At 40.7% G+C, this 23439-nt stretch overlaps 1 protein-coding gene across 3 annotated transcripts in view; it reads right to left on the bottom strand.

The window, feature by feature from the left end:
- Nucleotides 1-8024: 8024 nt before the first annotated feature.
- The window catches only part of arid1b (AT-rich interaction domain 1B), a 168699-nt gene continuing 153284 nt past the window's right edge, over nt 8025-23439 (bottom strand). For 2 of the 3 annotated variants that reach the window (XM_088318875.1, XM_088318893.1), the window contains 10 exons: nt 23218-23433; nt 21825-22050; nt 16879-17020; nt 15590-15759; nt 14360-14492; nt 13561-13677; nt 13392-13467; nt 11707-12448; nt 11119-11249; nt 8025-10962 (listed from right to left, as the gene is read on the bottom strand). In XM_088318875.1, coding sequence (XP_088175001.1) covers nt 9214-10962; nt 11119-11249; nt 11707-12448; nt 13392-13467; nt 13561-13677; nt 14360-14492; nt 15590-15759; nt 16879-17020; nt 21825-22050; nt 23218-23433 — 3702 coding nt within the window. In that variant the 3' untranslated portion in view covers nt 8025-9213. The remainder of the gene's footprint in view (nt 10963-11118; nt 11250-11706; nt 12449-13391; nt 13468-13560; nt 13678-14359; nt 14493-15589; nt 15760-16878; nt 17021-21824; nt 22051-23217; nt 23434-23439) is intronic. The other variant, XM_088318884.1, reaches the window with a different exon arrangement.

Raw genomic sequence — 23439 nt, 5'->3', positions numbered from 1 at the left:
CCGCTCCGACCATCACTATTAAGGTTTCCCAAAGTTACCCATCTGGCCTACATTCATATCGTTTTTTGATATTCATAGCTGCTAATAAATAACTGTCATTCATTATGCTTTTTTTTGTTTAAAATCCCATGCTCAAACTTGTTTTAAATATGTTTTATATTTTTTATTGTATTGTGCAGGCGATCAATTAGTTGGAACAAATGTGGCAAACAATGGCAGTTGTAAAAATAATTTCCCCCATCCGTTTTTATCCACAATTTAGGTAAAAATTTGTCTCAATCTATGACATTGTTTAAGTTTGGCAATTAAGTGTTTTGTAGGTTTAAATAACTATCCTTTCAAAAAAAAAAACGAGGTTCATTTTAAAGCAAAGGTGTCAAACTCAAGGCCCGGAGGCCAGATTTGGCCCGCAACCTCATTTTATGTGGCCCGCAAAGGGCAAATCATGTGCATCAACTTCCGGTTTCTTGCACGTTTTCTTCACTTTTAACAACATTGAGATATGTGATATTGCCATTTATTTGTTACCAATCCTATATGTTGAACAAACAATTACTTTTTCTATTTCAAAACTGGCTTTCCACCAATTTCTTTTGTGTATATGATAACCTAAGGTGGTCATACATTTCTATGGGTTCACAGTCATAAACGACCCTCTGAGGGAAGCCATAACTATGACGTGGCGTGGCCCGTCCAGAAAAATGAGTTAGACACTTTAATACAGGGGTGTCAAAGTATTACATTCTTGTTGACAAGTAAAATAATTTCAATGTTAAAAAAAAGTTGAACCACTTCCGGTCTACGGAAACAAAGGAGATTAAAAGAAACTCCATTTAGTGGTCCAGAAAGCTTTTTTGAAAAGGGTTGTTTCACTAGGTCGGTGTTTTATCCCACTGTTTCCAACAAACATGTGAGTAGGGGGCTTGCCAGAGCCCAACGTGCCATTGCAATTTTTTATTATTTTTTTAAGAGCTGTCATTAATATAGAACAATATCAGCCATAGGCCAGAGCGTAGGCAGTTCAAGAAAAAAAATGTCTGACTAATGTGTATATATATATATATATATATATATATATATATATATATATATTCATTCATTCTGATATCTGTCGGAATCGGCATTGGCCTAAAAAAAAGACAAACGTTTTGTCCCGCAAACGGGAGCTCCGACATGCTAATTTTGTTTTGAATAAAAACAGAATGCTGTGAAATGAGTCAAGCAGTTACCACATAGTCCAACATTGATGCCAACTGCTGCAGTGGTTTGTGTTGCTGCAATTTCCTGCTCCGCCCCCTTTTGTGTGATTGATTGCATCACCAGCCTCATCCGTTTGTCATTTCACACCCTAACACTCTCTTGTACACTCTCAGCCACACGCACGCATGCACATTCAGTCACACGCACACATTAGTCCTCTCTGGAAGTTTCCAAGTAAACTGATCATTGCGATCTTGTATGTGTGAATTCCTGTGTCGAATCCCATCAGAGCAGCACGTTGGGGATTGTGCCTCGTCTGTCCTTCCTGTCATCCATGCTCTGTATGTTATCTAATCAGCTCCTCTGGATCAGGTCTTTTCGATTCCTTGTCATTGGTGAGCTGTTTTTGTTGCTACCTGTGATGTTTTGTTTTGCCTTTTTGTTTCTCTTTTTGAAGTATTGTAAGACTTGGTTGGCGATTTGCTACCTGAACCTCGTTTCACTGTCTGGATTTGGGTCCACCATGCCTTAATACCACTGCAACCAGAACATTGAGTAGGCCGTGTATCACTTTTAAAGATGTTTATCTCACTAGATGTGAATGAGCTGCATCATTGCGAAAAGGTGCACTGTGAATGTGTTGCAGGAAATGGCTGGAGATGATTAAGCCTTTGAGTGGGTATTCCAAAACAGCCTGGGACTTGATGGCACCCAGCCATTATCAAATCAATCAAAGAACAGATTACTTTCCTCAGTGGGTGCCATCTGACTTGTAAATCTCACCTCATCATCCTTCCTCAATTACTCACACATCAACCTACACTGGTGGTGAGAGGCAGCGAGACAGTTTACCTGGAGGTTACCAAGCACAGCATCCTCTCAGCCATCTCGTCCACATTGTCCCAAGTATGATGACTCAGCTTCTCGGAGGCAAAGAAGTGTAGGAGGTTTTACCCTGCAGGTCGTCTGCCGACGCGAAACACAAATGACAGGGGAACACCAAAATGAGTAGGACTGTGTTTTCATACAGTGCATGTCTAAGGTGAACATTCCCTGTTAAAATAACACACTTTTCTGATCTAGAAACAAAAAAAAGAATGTGCACTATAACCTGTACAATTCAAAAAAATAAATCAAAATAAATAAACAAATGTGACAAGTAACATTTCCAGTCAATAGATAAAACCTTGCCGTGGCCTTCCATCCAGCCCAAGGACTGACAACATGACATTCAATGACAGCAGGGAGCTATGTATGTTACGGAATAAATTTCAACATTAAACTAATTAATAACTTTTTTTGTCGGGATAAAAAAAAAACATGTCTCGTGGTTAAATAAAACAAAACGTGAAAGATCTTTTCAAGAAATGTAGATAATTGTTTCCACAGCGATTGGCGTTGTAATTTATTATTACACAGATTGAGGCATAATGTAACACAGTCTTGATAAAACATGTTTTTCATTGGTTGCTTCAAGAAATGCAGTGATGACGGAATTGCAACGACCACTCACCATTAGGCTTTTATCTGCCCTGCTACTCACAGCGATCACACTCAGTTAGCTTTGAAAAGTCAAATGTTGACATTTTATTTGTCAGGCTGGAATAGAGTTGACTAAAAAGTTGAGACTCAGAAGTGGGTGAACATTTTCACCCTAGAGGACAAGAGTTATGTTGCCAATTTGCCATTCATGGTTTCAAAACAATATCTTCACTTCATTTAAACTTCACTGTAAGTCAAATAGTCAGCATTACATCGAGTGATAATAATCTGGTTTGCTATTACATGTATTCTAACTCTCGGATGTAAACATCATCTAATGGCCCTCAATTCTGACATGGTCACCATGCCACCACGTAGCTCCACATCTGCAGCAAAAAAGAAGAAAAAAAAACAACAATACTGCAGGGTATCTTTGCACCATTTACCCCATGTTCATCATCTTCTGATAGGTGATTGTTGCTAAGGTGCGGAGAGGTATGATTTTTCATTCTAGTAATATTCTACTCTATAATGTAAACTTGGATAAACTGTAAAAAAAAAAAAAAAAAAAAAAAATAAAAAATCATAACTCTACATCCCTGTACAAACCCTGCAGGACAATTGTCGAGGCTTCTGCATTAATAGAGGAACTCGGTAAATCGCTATTTAGAGAATTTGTCCGAATGCTGTCATATTTTGCTCCATTGATATTTTTTTTAATCCCTCTGCATTTTGTATACTACCTTCTCATTACTCATCTGACCTTGGGAGAGAAGCAGGCTACAGATTAGACACGGGTTTCTATCAGTTGCATCGCCCATATAGAAAAACAACCATCCACGCCTACGTAAAATGTCAAGCCTTAAATTAGCCAGAGGCATGTTTTTGGAATGAGGGAGGAAGCCACACAGATATGTTCACATAGATTCAAATCCAGATCTCCTGAATGAGAGCCGGGCATGCTCGCCACTATCGCATCGCGCCACCACTTTTTAAATCTTCATTTAAATAATACAGGTCATAGGTCTCCTTACGAAGTAAATAATTCTCATGGCCTCATTTGTCTACATGTGTTCACGTTTTATATCGGCTTGACATGCGGTGAAAGTACACTCAAGAATGTCGTAATTAGTTTTATGCAGTCAGCTTGCTTTCCATGATTATACCTGTTCTGCAGCTCCAAAGCCCAGTCTGTGACGCATTTAATGGGTGTTGTCATCCTGAGGAATGCTATTATTAAAATCATCCTGGAACAGACAAGGGACAGGACAGATGAATTACATAAAAAAAAAATACACTGTTACAGTGTAGCGAGGAATAGTTATACGCGTTATCAATCTGAATTTGAACCACTGTAAGTAGCCGGTGTGACTTTCTACCAAAACAGATCATCTTTATTGCAACGATGTAGTGAATATATACACAGGACTTTCACCTGGTGATTACACTCCAACATTGTTGTTATTGTTGTCATTTATCTGTTATACATGGCAGATAATTAAAAAAAAGATAAAAAAAAAAAGGAGGACGGAGGCTACTACCCCACAATCAAGGACATGCACAATATGTAAATACATAAGGGTGCTACTGCTAGAAACTAAAAAAAACGCAATAACAGGAGCTTCATGCAAAATTCCCACTTTATAAATTTAGCAATAATTGTTGTCAGGAAGAGTCATGAAAAGTTTACAGTAGTGGAGGATTTACAGTATTTTACAGCATCATGCCGAGAGGTGTTTTTTTTTATTATTATTTTTTTTAAATATTTTGGTTATTCGGTTCCAGGTGAGGCAGGAAGTCACTGACAGATCTATTAATGTGATACAGGGCTATCTGTAATTTATTTTGTGACACGTGGTTAAGTGGTTTATGATGGTGACCCTCAAACATACAGCAAAAGTTTGCATGGCTGCTTACTTGGTTGCAAATGAGCTTTGCTGTCATCCATAATCGGTTTCCAAGGTCCCCGGGTGCAAAAATTCTCACTGGGTTTTGTTACTAAATAACTAGAATGCTGAATTTTATCTTTTGTCATTGTAAAATATTGCACATTAATAGTTGGTGGTATGAACATAAGAATTTATAACACTAATTCCAATGCGGTTGTGTAAAGCAAAACAAAAAACAGAGTACGAGGACGTGCAAATCATGTTCAACAAATAGTTAATTGAATATGCCACAATGACAAGATATTTAATGTCCAAACTGGTCATGTTTATTCTTCTTGGAAAATTATTGTAAACTTAGAATTTTATGGCTGCAACACTTTCTAAAAAAAGCTAGGACAGGTGGCATAAAAGAGAAAATAAAGATGAGGAATGTTCATCCAACACCTGTTTGGAACATCCCACAGATTGAACATAATCGGGAGCTGGTGGGTGCCATGATTGGCTATAAAAGTCGGTTCTCTGAATTGCTCAGTCATTCACAAGCAAACGAGGCTCTCTTCTTTGTGAACAACTGTGTGAAAAAATTGTCAAACAGTTCAAGGACAATGTTCGATTGCAAACAATTTAGGGATTCAAAAAGCAACATTGAAAGCCCGTGACCTTCGATCCCTCGGGCGGCAGTGCATCAAAAAACGACAATGTGTAAAGATCCCTTCACCACATGGGCTGAGAAATACTAAAAAAAAACCAACCCAAAACAAAACAATGGCGATAAATGCAGTTCAGTGCTGCACCCGTAAGTGAAACTTAAGACTCTTCTAAGCAAAGCATCAACAGCATTGCTGGCTTCTCTGGTCAAAGATGGACTGATGTAAAGCGGAAAAGTGTTCTGTGGTCTTATGAGAGCAGTTTCAAATTGTTTTGGGAAATTGTGGAAGGTCGTGTCCTACGGGCCAAAGAGGAAAACAACCATCCGGATGGTTATGTTGCAAACTTGGATAGCTAGCATCAGTGATGGTTTGGGGCTGTGTGGGTAACTTACACATCATTGAAGGCACCATTCATGCTAAAAAGTATACACAGGTATTTTTCATGGAGGCTGCTGCTTATTTCAGCATTTTGTACTTGTTACAACAGTGCAACTTCATAGTAAAAGAGTATGGGTGCTAGACTGGCCTGCCTGCAGTCCAGACCTGCCCCCCCCCCCCCCCCACTCCAAATGTGTGTCGCATTGTGAAGCATAAAATACGACAACGGGGACCCTAAGACTGTTGAACAGTTGAAGCAGTACATCAAGCAGGAATGGGATTGAATCCCACGGACAACAATTCAACAATTAGTATCCTCAGATCCCAAACGTTTATTGATTGTTCTTAAAAGGTGATGTTACACGGTGGTAAACTGCCCCATCTTTTTTGGAATGTGTTGCTATTAAATTCAACGTGAATAATTATTTGCTAAAAACAGTCACGTTTATCAGTTTGAACATTAAATATCTCGTTTCTTTAGTGTACTCAATTAAATATAGGTCGATCACATTTTGCAAATGATTGTATTCCGTTTTTATTTATTCTTAACACAACTTTGTGGTTGATTGCGCATGAGCGCCATATGAGCACAAACACAGAAATGCCATCCAGTGCCGGATCAAGGTCCTAGAGAGAAAGCAAGCAATAGGGCAAGTTATTGACAGCTTTTCATTTCTGTACCGCTTCTACTTGACACTTTTGTCTAGTAGTAGTGCGCTTTAATAATATTATTTTAACAATCAATGCAGTGCAGAAAGAGAGCATGCTGTGTGACCTTGCGCCACTTTGGAGGCACGAGCTCGTCCTCACCAAGATGATGATCCTCAGCTCCAATTTTTGCTGTACTTTCCTCTCTCGACACGACTCGCTCTCATCAGGCCAATGAGGGACTTTCCTTTCGGCTCTTGATGCATGGTGCGAGTAGGCGAGTAGCCCGTGCTCTGATTCGTTATTTAGGCAGTTTAATAAATTCAAACTATGTGGTCGCCCCTTGGTGGTTGGATGACTACTGGGTGAAAAAGTGTATGATTAGATGCCACAAGCTTCTTTGGTGAAACATACTTCATTTGGTGAATTTTGTATTTTTCCATTATTGATACTATTGGCTATTGGTAATTTTTTGGTTTGCTAAAAAGTGACGTTTTTGGAAATGCAAGGTTTCCGCCTGATGCCACTGAGGTCAAATTGTTAACAAAAATAATTGCAAACGGTCTGGTTAAATTCATCGCAGCAGGCAAAATTGTGATCACGATTTAAATTGATCAACTGTGCAGCCCAAGTCATGGGGTCAAGACAGCCTGAAAAACATCCTAGGCGGGCTGTGTTTAGTAAAAACACCTGAAATTTCCCAAAGGCATAGAGGAGAAATTGTTATAGTCACACGGCAAACGCTATGTGATATTATTTCAGTTGTTTATTTTTACTTCTTGAAATGATTAAAAACGTTATTTAAATTTTTTTTATATTGGTCATATTTTTAGATCACAAAAGCTTGCCAGTTTCACAGGGGTGTGTACACTTTTTTTGAATCCACTATAAACTGGTCGACCCCTAATAGTTTACAAAACATTAAATTGATGTGTTGAGCAGATTTTGTGAGTTTTGCAGCTGATATTTGAGCTGTGATGTATTTGGGATGACAAAGACAACTAATCTTGTGCGATCCTGCATCATCTCATTAGTCAGCGAGGTGTCTTCATTCAAAGTCAGTCTAAGTAGGCAACCAGAGGTACTAAAAATATTTCTGTTTATTACTCAAGCAGAAGCATACATATTAAGGTTTAGGGAGACTTCTGTAAAAAGTAATATAGCAACTCAAGCTTTTTAATCAAAAGCCTGAAAGCAATGGTTTCAAAACTACTTCAGAAAATAAAAGCGACGCAAAGGGGAAAAAAAAAATCCACCAAGGACAACATTTAAGATGTCACACAGGCCTATTGTGCAATGCCACATCTCCGCCAGAATGATGATTGTGGTATTAAAATGTTACATGTAAGGCTCCCTGTTTCAGCTGTATATGCGAATTAAAAAAAAAAATTGAACAATACAGTATTTCCAGGTAGCGTCAATTGGGTATCGGAATGATATGCGTTTATATTTATCATCCAACCACAATCCAAATAACTCTGCCCTGATGATTTATCCACGTAGGTCTGTTTTTTTTATGAAAAAAAAACCCAAAAAAAACCCAAATAAAACAAAACAAAAAATGAACATAATAGAATGTGTCTTCTCTTTTTTAAAGGAGTAGAGAGTACATGGATTTTACGTTAGCTAATGGATTTGAAGTAAAAAGCAGGCAGAAAAATATGCACTGCAGTATATAGATATGCAAGATTTCTATTTACTTTGCACCTCTGTAGCCAGCTAATTTGTTATTGGCCTGTAGATTGTCTGAACATAATGCAGTATCTGTAATGCTTGGTGATGTTCATATTACATTTATTTGTGACATGTGCAGCACAGAGTATAAATGTATATACCAGATAAAAGAGACATACTGTAGTCATACGAAAAAGGCAAAATTTACAATGAGCATTTTGAACATCTTGTAGATTTTCCAACATTTTTTTTTATAGGGCATTCCAAAATATGCCCACTTGTGTGAATGGAGGACATTGCCAAAAACAAATGTGTACAGTTTTCTTTTGTAACCTCACCTATATATCCTCTCACCCTGGCACTTTCATGTTTGATTACCAAAGCGATTGTTTTCTCAGCTATAATACAATGCATACAGGCTTTTATTTATTATTCTTTTTTTTTTACACTGAAACATTGGTTACCGTGTTCAAATATCAGACCCCATTAACAAAATACTCATAATAACAATAACAAATGTTTAACAACAATAAAAGCATTTGTTAATCGTCCCAGTTCTTGCTATGCTTGATTGAGATGGACAAAACCATGTGCCTCCATTGTACAATTTGTATACAGTGATGAAATAATACAGACAAGATGAAACAAGCATAGATGAGACAAACGTTCATAAGTCGTTGAGGCAATGATTAATAAATTAGACATTTCTTTTGGACAGATGCACTTCTCAAGTTGATTGGCGGGTGCAAGCTGCCTCCTTGTGGCGAAAAATACACACTGCAAGTGTGTTCTCATCATCTGGTTCATAGAAGGGACCACTTGTTCTAGTCCTATTGCACAAGTTCTCTTCCAGCGACCGAGACATAAAGATTTCAAATCAGTCAGTGTGTTATTTTTCCACAATTGCTGACAAAAAGATCAAAGTCCTGTACAGTGTCATATTTTTAAATAAATACTCTCCATTAACAAAAAGTAGATGAGCATATTTGAGCTTTTATAAAACCGAAAAGAAACTCCTCGACGTAGGTCAGCACCAAAATCTGGTGGTAGCTTTGGGTGAAAAAAGTAAACAAATGTCAAACATAATTATCAACGACCAACACCAGTAGGTATTAAATATTTGTATTAAAATGAAACCCCAAACCCACATTCAACAGGGCTGAGAGGTCATACATAGATATTCTGTTTAAGTGTAATAAAAAAAAAAAAACATGTTTCATCAGTTTGATGACCAAAAATAGCAAATCAAGTGAACCTTAATGTCTTCCAACCAAGTCCTCCCTCTCTTCCTGTCATAACTTCCCCAAGTGAAAGAGAACCTGGCAAATAATCGCCACTACTCCAGCGTTCAGTACGGAAGAAATGGAAATGTCTAACAATCTGCTTTCGTAGAGGACAAACTCGCTTTTGTTCTCCTCCACTTTGGCCATGGCCAACAGGCCTTTCGCTGCTCTACACAACATGCTCACGCTCGGTGGATCCATGTGTGGGTGTCCCATGTGCAATAAGCTGTGAGGGTTATGCTGGTACTGTGCCATGCTGACGCCGTCCTCTAAAAAGGAGACCAAATTACCCACGCTGCCTTTCTGCATGGCTATGACACGTGCCGCGGTTGGGTCTGCTTGCGCCAGGTGGGACGTGATGGCCACTGCCATCTCCCTGTACACTTGGGCCTTTCTCTGACCTACGTAGCGGACCAGCACCGTGAAGAGTTTCTCCTGTCGACTGAAAGGAGGCGTGGCGAGGAGGAGATCCACGTTACCTTCCTGGATGCTCAGTTTGCAAAGGCACTCCAGAACCAGCCTCTGAGGACTGAGCTGGGAGTAGGCCACTGCCGAAGGGAACGGGTCCTGCGCTTCAGCCGAAGGGCACACCATCCAGTGGAGGAGGCCATCCAAGATGGGGAGGCAGATGGTGTCGGCATAAGTGGAGAGATCCAGCTGACCTGCGATATTAGCCAGAGTTACCATTGCATTCTCCCTGAGCTGACTCAGACACTCCCACCGCCACTCGTATTTACTGCTGGACAGCCGCTGGTGCTGCTGCTCATCTCTTTGATAACTGGGGGACGACCTGGTCCTCTCTGGGTGCTGATGGTGCAGCAGGAGGAGCCTGCCCAGAAGAAGAACCAGTGCGGCGTGTCTCGACATATCCGAGTCGTTCCCAGGGATGAAGGACAATCCGCGGACAATGTTGGAGACGCAGAGGCAGCGTTTGGCCAATGAGTCCTGCCAGGCAGAGCTTGTGGACAGCGGGGTTTCATCCAGGCAGCGTGGTTCATCCTCCAGCAAGATGATGTGATCCTGCTCGCCATCTGGATGCACCCTGAACGGGTAGGACGGCAGCGAGCGAGCAGGATGGGCGTTCGAGAGGGCGTCGACCCGCGCGCAGAGGACGTCATCGATGGTCGCCGTGATACGTTTTCTCGATTGCTCCTTCCTATCATCGTCCTTGCTTTCTTCGACAATCTTCACCTCCGCCCTGGTAGGTGGTTCACAGCGGGGCTCAAGGTATGTTTGAATGTGAGCCGTGGTGTCGCCTCCACCTGCTTGCCAGTGGAGCAGCCCACTGGTGAACTCATCAAGCAGGTCATCTGTTATGTCTTCTCTAAAGTCGTCTTTGTGAACAATAGTTATGGGGAACTTATCGTATTTGCTCGCTTGTTTGGGTTTTGGTTCCAACTCCGTAACAGGCAGTTCAACACACTCACTTTTACTCCCTGATTTTTTTTCTTTGTCTTCATCCTTTTTTAAGCACTGATTAGGTTTATCCATGCCATCAACTGAGAGGTGCTCTCCAGTAACAGCAAAGGAATCCGTCATAGTGTTTTCTGGTAGGTCCTCCGGCACCACCAAAGCTGGGACGGCCTCAGATGAAGCATGTACCGGGCTTTCCGCTTCATTGTGCAAGATAGTTTCTTCCTTGAGGTCCAACAATCTTTCCTTTGTCACCGTCCCTACTTCAAACTCTTGCAGGATGCCAAAGATCTCAATCAGGCAACGACGGAAGTACTCGACAATGAGCTCCAAGAAGCCTGGCAACTGCACAGAAACAAAATGTAAACGTCAACCGCGAGCAGAAATCTGGTAAAAGTAACAAAGATATGCTGAAGCTTTTTTTGTTCGGACATTTGCGGCTTCACTGATGCATCTCAAATCAGATTTAAGGAGTGAGGTGTTGTCAAGGAACTGATTTACCTGGGAGAGGTTAAATGAAGCAACAGTGCTGTCATCGTAAAGCAGAATGTTGATGGTATCAAGCGCCCATGTGCTCTCGGCTAGGAGGCCGGACTTTAGAGACATCATCACACGCCAGGCCTCAGGCATTCCTGAGATAAGAACCAGGGGAGGAAAGTTGTGGTTGAACAGTACTTTAGCTGGATTGCAAATGCAGGATTAAGCAGTCAGGTACAAGCTAGGGATGCACATGATAATCAATGAACTAAACATTTAGAACTCTGTAGCTCTTGAAGAATTGATTGTTGATTATTGTGTCTCGAAGCAATCGAGGCAATATGGAGTGCACTACTACATTGTAATCAGGAGAGGATATGGCATCAGCTGTGGGACATTAAAATACACGCATGCCGATGTAGCAACTCTGGGTAAGTGTTATAAAAAAAAAAAAAAGTTTAGCCCATCTCGTCACAAATATTTTTCACAACACGATTAATCGAAAAGAATTGATTGCCAATTTTACCCGGTGTATTTTACCTCGTTGTTTTATCAACGATTATTCTCCAAATTTCCCGGCAACACAGCAAAAGGACTAAAGCCGTGTCTCACCTGTGTCCTTGGAGGTAAGCTTGCGTCGAGGCCTGAGAATTGGCATGGTGCCCTCCACGGATCCGGGTGGGTAGTTGAGGTCCCTTCTCAGGTTGTGAGGGAACTGACTCATCGGTCCACAACCCTGAGAGCCCATCATGGACATCCCAGGCTTTGACATCTTCATTGCTGACAGGAAAGCTGCTTTGCTGGGTGACACGCGAGAGTCCAAGGAGCGCTGGAAAGCTCCTGGACTGGGGGCTCTGGGCAGGTGGTTTGCCATAGATTGTGAATTGGAATAAGAGGTGGGCGGGTGGCGCGATGAAAAGGGAGGCATACCGCCTGACGATGACATATAAGGAGACTGCCGGTGCCATTGATCCTGCCCCGGTCGCCCATCCATGTCTTCTCTGCCGATTGGGCCGTAAGGGGGCATTTGGGATGGGTGTCCTTGTCGATTGGGATAGGGATAACCGAGGTCTGTCCTAGATGGCCACATGCTGGGACCATCGGCGGTGTGGTTAGGAGGCGGCCCCCCTCCCATCATTCCGTGCTGGCTTGGCATTGATGAAGCCATACGATCCCGGGGGTAGGGGTAAGGGAACTGTCCTTGGATGGGTCGATGATCGGGGCCGGAATATCCCCCACCATAGTGGTTATACATGTCTGCCTGCTGGTTGGAGTAGTGCATTCCGTACATCTCAGTCTCGTGCCTCTTGGGTGGAGGACCATACATACCGTCCATGGATCGTTTGTAGCCCTGCTGAAGCAAAGGGGGATGTGAGTAAGCGCTACAGTTTCACAGCACAACTTTGTGATGTATTGGTGCTGCAGCGGACCATTTTAAGAATCGATTCGTTGATTGCTTTGTCAATTAATCGTTCTCTTTATACAAAAGGGAATGCATTTCAAATTGACAATGCAGAAATGGACAAACATTAATTATGAACAAAGATTGAGTCACTCGTTGGGGATGTAACAGAACAGAAAATAGGCAAAAAAGTTGGCCATTGTTTTTTAAAGTAAAAACAGATGTTTGCAAATGTTTTTTATTTTTTATGTTTTTTTTAATTTTTATTAATAAACCCTGAGATATTAAGTCTGCTTTCATGGGAGATTTCAGGAATTAGAGAATATTTACGGTTGAGAGGCTGAATTTTAGGATTTGTATAATTTTAAGTCTCTAAACGTTAAATCAATTGTCAAAATAATGATCAATTAATTTGATCATCAATTAGTTGTCACTTGTTTTAAAGTGTGATTTTTTAATAGTGAAGTGGAATGAAATGTATCTCATATTTTCAACTATACTCGCCTACCACTTCTGGCTGTCGTTCTCAAACACATCCATGTTCTTATAAAACAGCTGACAGTCAACTGTGGAATATTTCGGAGTAATGAAATTTCCAGACAGGACTGCACAGAGCAGATCCCATCACAGTTCCACACCGAAAATCACAGAGCGCCCAAAAGCGCTTCATTCTTTCACAAATGTTTGTAAAAACCATCTGAATGCCGAGGTGCTTGATTGTGTAACACCGGTGGCCACAGAAGTGATTGGAACCTTATTCTGGTCATTTGGATGGATGAGCAAATACTTGTGGCTACATAGTGTTTGTAAATGTCAAGAATTTCATTGGAGGAAAAAGAAAACTGCAGCCACAATCCAAAGACAAAACGACTTAATAGAAATTGAGGCATCTTACCTGTTGCTGCTGGTAAATCCCAGAAGGATGCATCCCATACGGCATGCCAGGATACTGTGGACTGAAGCCATCATGTCTTCAACATAAAACAAGTGTGTGTGACTTTACAAATTATTACCAAAAAAATGCAATATATGACAAAAGTATGACATCACACACAGGTTCTGACCTCTGCTGTGAAGGGTATCTGCTGGAAGAATACATGCTACCCTCACTGTGAGGTGCCATGTTGTTCTGATTTCCAGGGGGACCCAAGCCCCCCTCTATCCCCATCAAGTGGTCCGGTCTGTAGAGTAAACAACAGTTAAGGTTTTAGGTCTCTACCGACGAACAGGGGAACCTCTAAAATCGAAGGAACCCGACCGAGGTCATACAAACTCAGAATATGAAAACAATTTTCAGGGATAAAATGTCTTTAAAGTCCAGAGGTTGAATTAGAATTAGAATTGAATTAGACAAAGTCATCTTATTTTCTTTCTGACCCGAGGTGAGTTCATACACAGGGTGAACTCCACAAATCTATTGATTTATTTCTCTTTAGCTTTTTGCGTGACCCGACAACAGAGAGCCACTTGACACCAGAGAGGAAAAATGTAGTGTTGACCACATAACTGGAAAACATTGCGACATACTACGTCCCGTTGCTGGCTCTTGGCTACATCGCCACAAATAATAAAATAAGAACGGAATGTACCCTGAAGAGTGGTATGTGTTTTGTATTGTGAAGACAATCACTTTGCAAGTACAAGTAATAACTCCTCCTTTGTCACAATGTCCATTACAAATCATCATTTATATTTACGTCAAAATTTTATGCTTTCGCCTGGGAAGAGAGCAATTCAAATTCCATAATTCCCTACGCAAGCATATTTAAGACTTCGAGGTTCCACTGTCCATTTGCACAAATAATTCTCGTCAGATGAGATATTACCGGTTCGTGTACATTTTGGTCAGCCTGTGTTGCTCACCTCCTGTCATAGCCTGGTCCATATGGGTACTGCGAGCGTTGACTTATGGACAGGGCTGCTGGGGGCCGTCCGTACACTTCCTGCACCCCTCCAGGCGGCATTTGCCCAGGCAAGTAGGGATCTGCTCCTGCCACTGAGAGGGAACAAAAATCAAGAGGTAAATATTTGTATATGGGTATGTCACATACACACATTCCAACATAAATGGAGGAATGTAGATACTTTGAGTAAAATACACTTTATTTGAACGCGTGATTCCATTTTAAGGAAGAAAAAAAAGTAAGTAAGTTTGTGACATGGCCGAAAATGTGCTTTAAAATTGAGTCATGGCCTCTGCAAGCCAGCAGGTGGCAGCATCCCCTAAAAAATATTCATCAGATTCTCAACTTGTTCATTGGTCGGTACTGTTTTTGGCCCCCAACACACAGACGCAGAGATAAACGTTTGTCCTCCAGGCTGTTTTTCCTCTCAACTTTCAGAACTCTGACCTCTAGTACCTCACAGGGGTTATTACATAATATCTTTTATTGCTAAATATTCTGTGAGGTAATGTAAACATACCTTGTATATTTTGTCCTTAAATTGTAAACTTTGTGCACAATTATGCACGTTTTTAGACTGTGAGTTGAGAAAAGCTACACAAGCATTGTGAGAACAAGTAAATACCACACAAGAAAGCCAGAAATGAGCTATGCATTCAGAAGCTCAGATCTATGAGGCAGGTAAACACTATTTTAGCATGCATGCAACTAACATCATCATTCATTCAAACGTTGCTCCTCCTCAAGTTTAGTACAATGTCTGCAAATTGTTCCACAGCAGGGTGCAAAGGATGAAAGGTTGAAGGGGGACAATGAAACGTAAACAAGATGAGACAAATACTCAGCTACATGAACATCAAAGCAGCTGATGTAATTTATGAAGTTGTGTGTGCTAACCTGAATTCCACTGAATTTAACTATTGTTTCTCTTTTTTAGTATCAGTTGTGCAATGTAATTTTGTCTGAGGTCAATCCGGTTAGCAGCAATACAAACTCATTATCCATTCTTCAACAATGAACTATGCGCGTATTATGATGTCGATTAGAGACATTTGAACATTTTAATGTAAAAAAACAAATTTTAATCGACTATTGACTACTTAATAAAAATATTATGACTATGACATATTTCATTTGATTATGATGACTATTTATTGACAAGACCATGCTTTGTGTTGGCCTCACTCACTCTTTCTCATGCCAGCGAAGGGATCCTTGGCTTCATATTGCATCCTCATCATCATGTCAGGCATGCCGATGCCTTGCTGGTATGAAGCGGAGGGTGGCAGAGAGACAGCACGCTTCTGGAAGGCCGGGTCACTGACTTCTGAGAAGGGATCTTGCACACTCACGCTGCTCCTGAAAAGTGGAGGGGATAAGGAATGGAGGGACAAAGAGGAGAGTAGTAAAATGGGAGCAGGGACTGTGTAAAAAATGAATGCAATATTTTCAATTAATATTTATTATTTGTATGTCAGCCTGTCAACATTGTTATTTAGTCAGCAAAATTATATTGGGTCATCTTACGAAAGCGGATCTGACAGTGGGCAGGTTGCGCCACTGTGGGGACTGTTGACAGCCGATTTCATTTACATTCAATCGAAGCAATCCCTTTAAATATGGTGCGTTCACATGTCTTATGGAGACATGGCACTAATAATTCTCTGCGCGCATGAGGACGAAGCGTAAGAGAGACATTGTTAGTGCTATGGCTATGATGTAGCAGCAGATAAATATGAGAATGGATTGAGCTGGTAACAACCGCCGGTGACTTTAATATGTGCGCTCGGTATCTGTCAACCCAATCAAATTGACAAAAATTGCATTAGATCAGCAGTCCATCCTGTGAGAAAATACCGGTCTGCCAAATTGAACAAACACGAGCGGTGAGCACAGCACGTGCTTTGCCGAAAAACTGATCGAGTGTGTTGAACGGCTCGTTATAAAATATTAGGTCAATATTTTTTTTTTCTGAGAACATTATCGACCCATAAATGCATACAATTTATTGATTATGTATTGTGATTAAATACTATATGGCATGTAAAAAAACTCTTGCTGCCCATACTATAAAGAATTAAATTTATTGCAGGCATGAATGACTACCTCCATCAACTCAAAAAAAAATAAAAATAAAAATAAAAATCAAGGAACGCGTGAGAAGGTATGTCTTTTCCAAAACTAATATCCTCAAATGCAGTCAAGTGGAACACGAGCTTTACTTCATCTTGAAATCCTAACTGATCAAGTGTGCTACAGGCTTCCTCACATCCGTCTCGCGTGACCTTTAGGTCTGTAAATCAACTCCCCCTTCCTTTCACGAGATATGCATCAATTTGAAAGTGTCAAAAGACATTTTACAGGGAAAGTGGCTACATTAAATGAGAAATGATGACTGCAGTGAAAAAGGCAATAAATCTAGCTCCAACTAACATTGTCATTAGATGTGGAGATATTGCAAAGTATGACTGAAGGTACCTGTTTGGAGGCACAGGTGTGCCCTGTCCAAGAGGGGTGGTAGCACGGATGGGGGGTACGAGGTCCCCGGCACCTTCTGCAGTGGAGCTGCTGCCAGAAGATTGCGGTGTCTGTGGACCTTGCAGGGAGCCACCCGAGTTAGCTGAAAGAATGAGATGATGCGGCGTTATGACTTTAGCTGTAGTTATGCATTAACTTAAAAGTCACAGATTATGAACGTAAAATATCTTGCTTGTCCACAACGCTCCTAACGTGGCTCGGCAGTGGTTCTGTAATAGAAAGAATACTTTGGAATTTCGGCCAAAGCGCTGGTTGTAATGACCTACATGAGAAGTGAGCTGAAGCAAACATCCCACATTTGGGCGTCGGTATATGGGAACAACGTGGCTGTTCATGAGGGAGGAAGAGAAGAACAGATAAAAATATATAAAAAAAAAAAAAAAAAACTCCTGCGATTAATTTCTCAAAAGGAACGGCAACGTTCTTTGGGTCCATGTGAAGGGAAATAAAGTCACAGCGCAACCTTCAATCACACCACACGCTGTTCAACTGATTACAATTTGATCTCATTTCAAAACAATATTTTGCATTAATTGAAGTGTAGGAGTAGCAAAGATTGAGGTGATGAAGTCAACTGGCTTCATGCATAGCTCTCATTATATAAATGACAAATGAATATACTTCACATAAGTTAACTGATGCAAAGCAAAAACTTAACAAATTACGTACGTGCCATTAATAGCGAATTTAATATTGTCAGTGCACAATAAGCTGAATGAAATATGGCAAGATTTTCTGGCTTCTTGTGAAACATGAACGCTCCTCTCATTTAAAGCCACATTTTCACATTTTGTTTGGTAGATCTAGGAGAAGATCTCGATGACATTTTCCCTCCTCCTCCTCCAAAACTAAATGATAGCCTGATTTGATCAGATGTGGCAGATATAAGCATTTGGATGCACTAAATGGGAATTTTTCTATGAAAATTGAAGGTGCTGACAGATGCTCAATCAGGTTAACACAAATTTCCATGAAGAAAAAGTGAATTTGAAGACGATATATTGCTCATGGCCAGCAAAGCAGTGTGGTGGTAAGCACATCCGCCTCATTGTTCCGAGGTTCGGGGTTCGACGCTTGGCTCAGGTTTCGTCCCGTCCAAGTACTCTGGCTTCCTCCCGAAAGGCATGCCTGCTCAATCAATTGAAGACTCCAAATTGTCTGGGAGTGTGAATGCTTGTTCGTCCAGCTCACACGCACACCTAATGAGGACATTTACCGAGAATGAGTAGACAGATATTTCTAATGTTTTCTATTTTACAAGAAACTTTGACATTAGCCTCTCCTCTCAGCTGATTGCTAGTCAATCACAGCTGATTATGAAGAACAATAGGTACGTAATATAATTTGAATCACTACGCTGCTATGTACATATCTGTAATGCCCGGCTGATAAAAATAACACACCTTCTAGATAATCAGTTATAACAGACAATAGAAGAAAGGTAAAATTGAGTTGTTATAACTCCAAATTCTGTGAAATTTCAGGAGTGAAGAGAAACAAAAGGCTGGTAACACGAGCTCATAAAATCAAGGGATCCAAATTCCCTGAAGCAAGTTTAATGGAAAATGAGGACCATTCTGCTAAAAAGATGACAAAGACAAAGAGAGGATATGAAAACAGCCTAATGAGCATTTATCGTAAGAAGCCTTCCACTGGAACAGCCTTGGTGGCCTATTACTGCACCGCACGTTTCCGATAGGAAAAAAAAACACAGACGAAAGCTTTAAAAATTCATGTTAATTCTAAATTATTCAATGACGTCCCCTGCCTCTACATGGTAGGAGACACCGAGAAGGAAAACGAGGCTAAGATCGACAGAGAGATGCTTATGCCATCACGATGGGAGAGGTGGCAGACAGAAGAGGAACACGCGCACCATGTACCGCGTGTGAACAACGCCAGCTTTAACCAAATTTCAGCAGTTTGACCATTCTTCAAGAGCAGACTGTCTGACGCATAATATTCAACTGCAAGGTGACGAAAGTGGACGGGGGAGATGGACGCGAGTGTGAACTCAAGTGCCATTTTGCTCCACATTCAGAAGCAGGAAAATGACAGCCGAGAAAACAAATGTGGGCGTTTAAGTTGACATTTTATGTGCGTGTGTGTGTGTGTGTGTGTGTGTGCGTTTGTGCGTGCTTCTGTCAGCGGGTGACATAATCCACTGGGATGGTGGCAAAGAGGAGGGGGTATGGGCGGGAGTCAGTCAGCCGAGCCACTTTTGTGAATGAAAGGTGACGGGGAGGTCAGGTTTGTTTACATTATACATTCCAACACTCATTAATCACTCCTCCACATACACACACACACACACACAGCCTCCCTGCTACCAGCCCGCTGGACACACTCCATCTGTGACATCACTGCACTGTCAGGTCTATAAATAGACTGGCAGGGTATTTGGAGGGCAGATGGTTCATGATGTAAAAGGAGAAAAACAATATGTAGTACACAATTGATATGACATAATTGACACAATAAATATAAGAAGCATTCTTCCTTTTATTAAAGTTGCTGTAAAGTATTTGTTTATGTTGCTCCACATATAATAACCCTTTAACTGGAAATGTTAGCAATTTTTTTTGTGGGGTTTCCCTTTTTCAGATATGATTTTTTTTTTTTTTTTATTCCTCTTCGATCATAAACAAAACTGATCAAACTGATCTGTGTCGTCATAAGGTTGAGTAACAAACATTGCTGTACCATTTTAAAGCAACACAATGTCCTGCACACAGCAGAGTACTTGGCGTCCTGGCCGGGCTACCAATATTAAAGGGAGTGTAGCAAAATTATGTTAACTCTTTTTTGTTTTTTCTATTATTACTATTACATATCATTTGTAGGTGCTAGGTAAGTCTTGAAAAGCAAAATGTTACCAAATTAAAACAAAATTCCCATCATTTTTAACAATTGTGATGGTATACTAAAAAAAAAAAAAAATTGTGACAAGCCAGCTAAGACTGGTGTAACAATGGAAAATGTTCCAACTTCAAAGAGTATGTTGGTCACCTTTTATGTGGACCATCTTCTTTTATGTCAGTAAGGCAGTCCAAGTCTCACATGGCGTTATTAACACTGATAGATGATTTTATCTATCTCTAAGACATAAAAGATGAGGTGAAGCACGAGGGAACATTTTTTTTTTAGCCATTTGTGTTTACGTGTAGTCCAGTTGAGAATGTGTCAATTCGCTTTTCTAAAAACAGGAAAATCTCATGCAGGTGAAGTATTCCAAAGTGTTTTTTTTTCTCATCTTTGGTTGCAAATTAGAGGCATGCCCTTAATACAACAGCTCTCTTTTTTCCTCTCCACTCTTGAGCCTCATGTCTGAATTGTTCACAATAATTGAGGTTCAAATGGGAAGGGTATCGTAGCTGACCTTCATTAACGGGTAAATTGTCTCAGCCAAGTTGTTTCCTTACAATGCTCAGAAGTGCTATCCCGAGAGCATGCACGACTTTTATATAATCTGCGACTTAACACCCTGAGGTCTTTGTAGATGTTCCATTCTCTAGCTTTGAGATTCTAGTGAAATGTACAAGTTTCCAATGCAAACGCACGGTCGTCAACCAGCACAATATCGTCAATGTGGACATTTGCCATTGTTTGAGAAAGTGTATGTAGGGCTGGGAATAAAAGTTGAGCAAATAAACCAAGTCGATCACAATTATTATTTTTTTTTTGCCCGAGGCACTTTTGACACAGACATTCCGAGGCCACATAAGTCCATTGTACGCCATCTAAACCACTCATGGCCCTTTCACCGTCTATAGTGGAAAGTTGACACTTTAGTCGGTGAGATTTTCCCTGTGAGGAGCACGTCTTGATAGGTGTCGTCACAGTGATCATATGTTTGACACCGGATGCCCTTCCTGATGCATCCCACACATTTTAAACACATAATGGCTTGGAATTAGCGTCTAGCATACCAATTAGGACGTTAGCGTTAGTGATGGGGCGGTGAACCGTGGTCCCCGTGTCAGAGGCAGCAGTCTACTGCATTGCTCAAGGTAATGTGTTTTTAAACTACTCACATTTCTGATTGTTGGCGAAGGTAGGAAAATGCGCATTCACGTTAGGGTTCGTTCAAGGTCGCAAACGTTCGCCAGACATTCGACAATGGTTTTATTGTTTAGTCTTGTTGCAGGGAAATTTTGAACATGGGGTCTGATTACTCAATTACTCAATGTAGAGAAAATCTTGTAGGTGTGTGTGGGGGTGTGTGTGTGTGTGTGTGTGTGTGTGTGTGTGTAAGCAATATACAAATCAATTAAATTCCAGTAATAATATCAGATTGAATAAAGCACACAACAAAAATTGCAGCAGACAGACTGCTATGAATCCCACATACTGTATCCCCTGGTGGGAAACAATTACCGGTAGATTTCCTACTGAACAGCTTCACAATTGATGTGCGGTTTGAGCTACCTGCTTTTGTCATGTCAATACAGTATATTGAATGTGCAGTCTGTAATATTATCAAGTATCTGATATGACTTCATTTGTCACATAAGCACATACAGTCTACTAGAAAACCCTACCCTCGGGCACATTAGTTAGCACGTCATGAATTTCAAAGATTATGATTGCTGTTTTGTTTCGTCTGAATCATTTTGTGGTTTTGTTTAGTGACTGCAGGGAGTGAATACCTTTTTTTGCACAACAGACATAATCAGGCATAGTTTGAAAAAAACTTTTGAATGACTTAATTACTACAAAATCACACACAAGCAAGACAGTTAGCATAAAGCATGGTGAAACGGTACAAACTGGCTAATGCACTCAATGGCGGGTCTTATGAAACAGCAAAAGTGAGTAAGCTTTTGATCATGTTGCATGTGGATGGGCAAAGAGGCTGAAACCAGTCAGAAATGAACAAGCCTTACCGGGTGAGGGAGGCTGGATCTTGACTTGCTTCCTGCTGTCGCCTGCAGCCACGCTCCCACTGCTGCTGTTGCTGCTATCGGCTGGCGGCTCCTCACCTCGCTCCATCTTACACTCATAGGCAAACAGGAACTGGATATAGTGCTTCTTGAGGGAGCTTGCCGAGCTGCTTGACGTTCCCACGCTCAGCGTGTTGGACAGTTCCCGCCATTTCTTGTTCTTGTTTACCTGTAGAGGGAGAACAAATGCTATTTTTTATTTTATTGAATTATTGTAGTTTATGGTGGTGTTGAACTAAACGTTAACAAACAGTTGTTTCGAACCCATGTTTCCCAATTCACATTGTGCCAAGCGCAGGGGCAGAGCTACATGGAGGCCAGGCCACATATGCCTAAATTTTGATTCCTGTGACTTTCCTGTCCTTTTCACTTGGATGCAGAATTTTTAGAACCTTTCACTGTGCCACAATTTATTTATATTAACTGTATTTTAAATAGCTAATTTACAACGTGTCTGAATGCAAACTGACATAAGCTCTCTTTAGTAAAGAACGTTTGATTTGTAAAGTCATAGTCAATAAAAACCATTCATTTCACATCTCAGGGAGCAAACAAAGTAATTTTTTCATCATACCATCAACAATCATGGGTTGATTAAATAAAATACACGTAAAATTGTAAAGAATAAAGACATTTTTGTGTCATTGTGTTTAAATAAGATTTGAATGAAAGGGCCATCAATCACAGCATGTAAAATGGTGAAGGCGGTCAATGATAATTGATCACTCTGATTGGCTGTTAGCAAATCAGTGCACGAGTTAGATGGAGACTGCACAAAATTCAAGTAACTAAGCAACTAAAATTGCATTATCTAGAAAATTAAACCTAGCAAAACGTTACTATCAATAAAGACTTGATGCCGTTTGTATTATGAGCATGTTGGGTAATGCGTGTATTTTATTTCATAAAACCCTAATTGTGGATGTATGATAAACAATGACCTCTCAGTTCCAGAGGGGGTTAATGAGCATGTGAGTTTTGTCACCCAGAGTTCGCCACCTAAAAATGTCTGGCTATGCCCCACCGGCCGAGGAACATAGATCGATTAGAAAAATCACGTACTGAAATAACGATACTGAGCCAGTTTAGTTGAGACAAAGTGCATATACTCATAGGAATTGAAGAAAGAATTACACATTCAATTATTATTTTCATCCCAATTGAGAGAATTCAGATAATTTTCCACCACACACTCTCATGGCATGTTGTCGTAATCTGTCGTGACACACTGATCGGGAATCTTTTTTTTTTTTTTTATAGTGCCGTTGTACACACATACAAAATATCTGTGATGATGTTTGTCATTAAATGTGATCCCAATCCTAACAAAAGTTACCATGGCAAGGCCTCCAATCTCCCGAACAGCGATGTAGAGTTTCCATAGATCCAGCGGCTTCTTCCCCACAATCGGTAGCTGGGAAACAGGCGTTCCTCTCTCATCCATGAAGGACAGATAGCGCTCCACCCACATCCGCCTTTCTGGCTCCACACCCAGCTCGTATAGTCGCGACACTCGCTCGGCACTGGACGCTGACAAATTCGGGTTGGTTTTCTGTAA

Source organism: Idiotropiscis lumnitzeri, chromosome 1 (assembly GCF_059441095.1).
Source record: "Idiotropiscis lumnitzeri isolate Australia: NSW breed Sydney's pygmy pipehorse chromosome 1, RoL_Ilum_1.0, whole genome shotgun sequence".
Taxonomy (NCBI): Eukaryota; Metazoa; Chordata; class Actinopteri; order Syngnathiformes; family Syngnathidae; genus Idiotropiscis; species Idiotropiscis lumnitzeri.
This window is presented reverse-complemented; position numbering and strand designations above follow the sequence as displayed.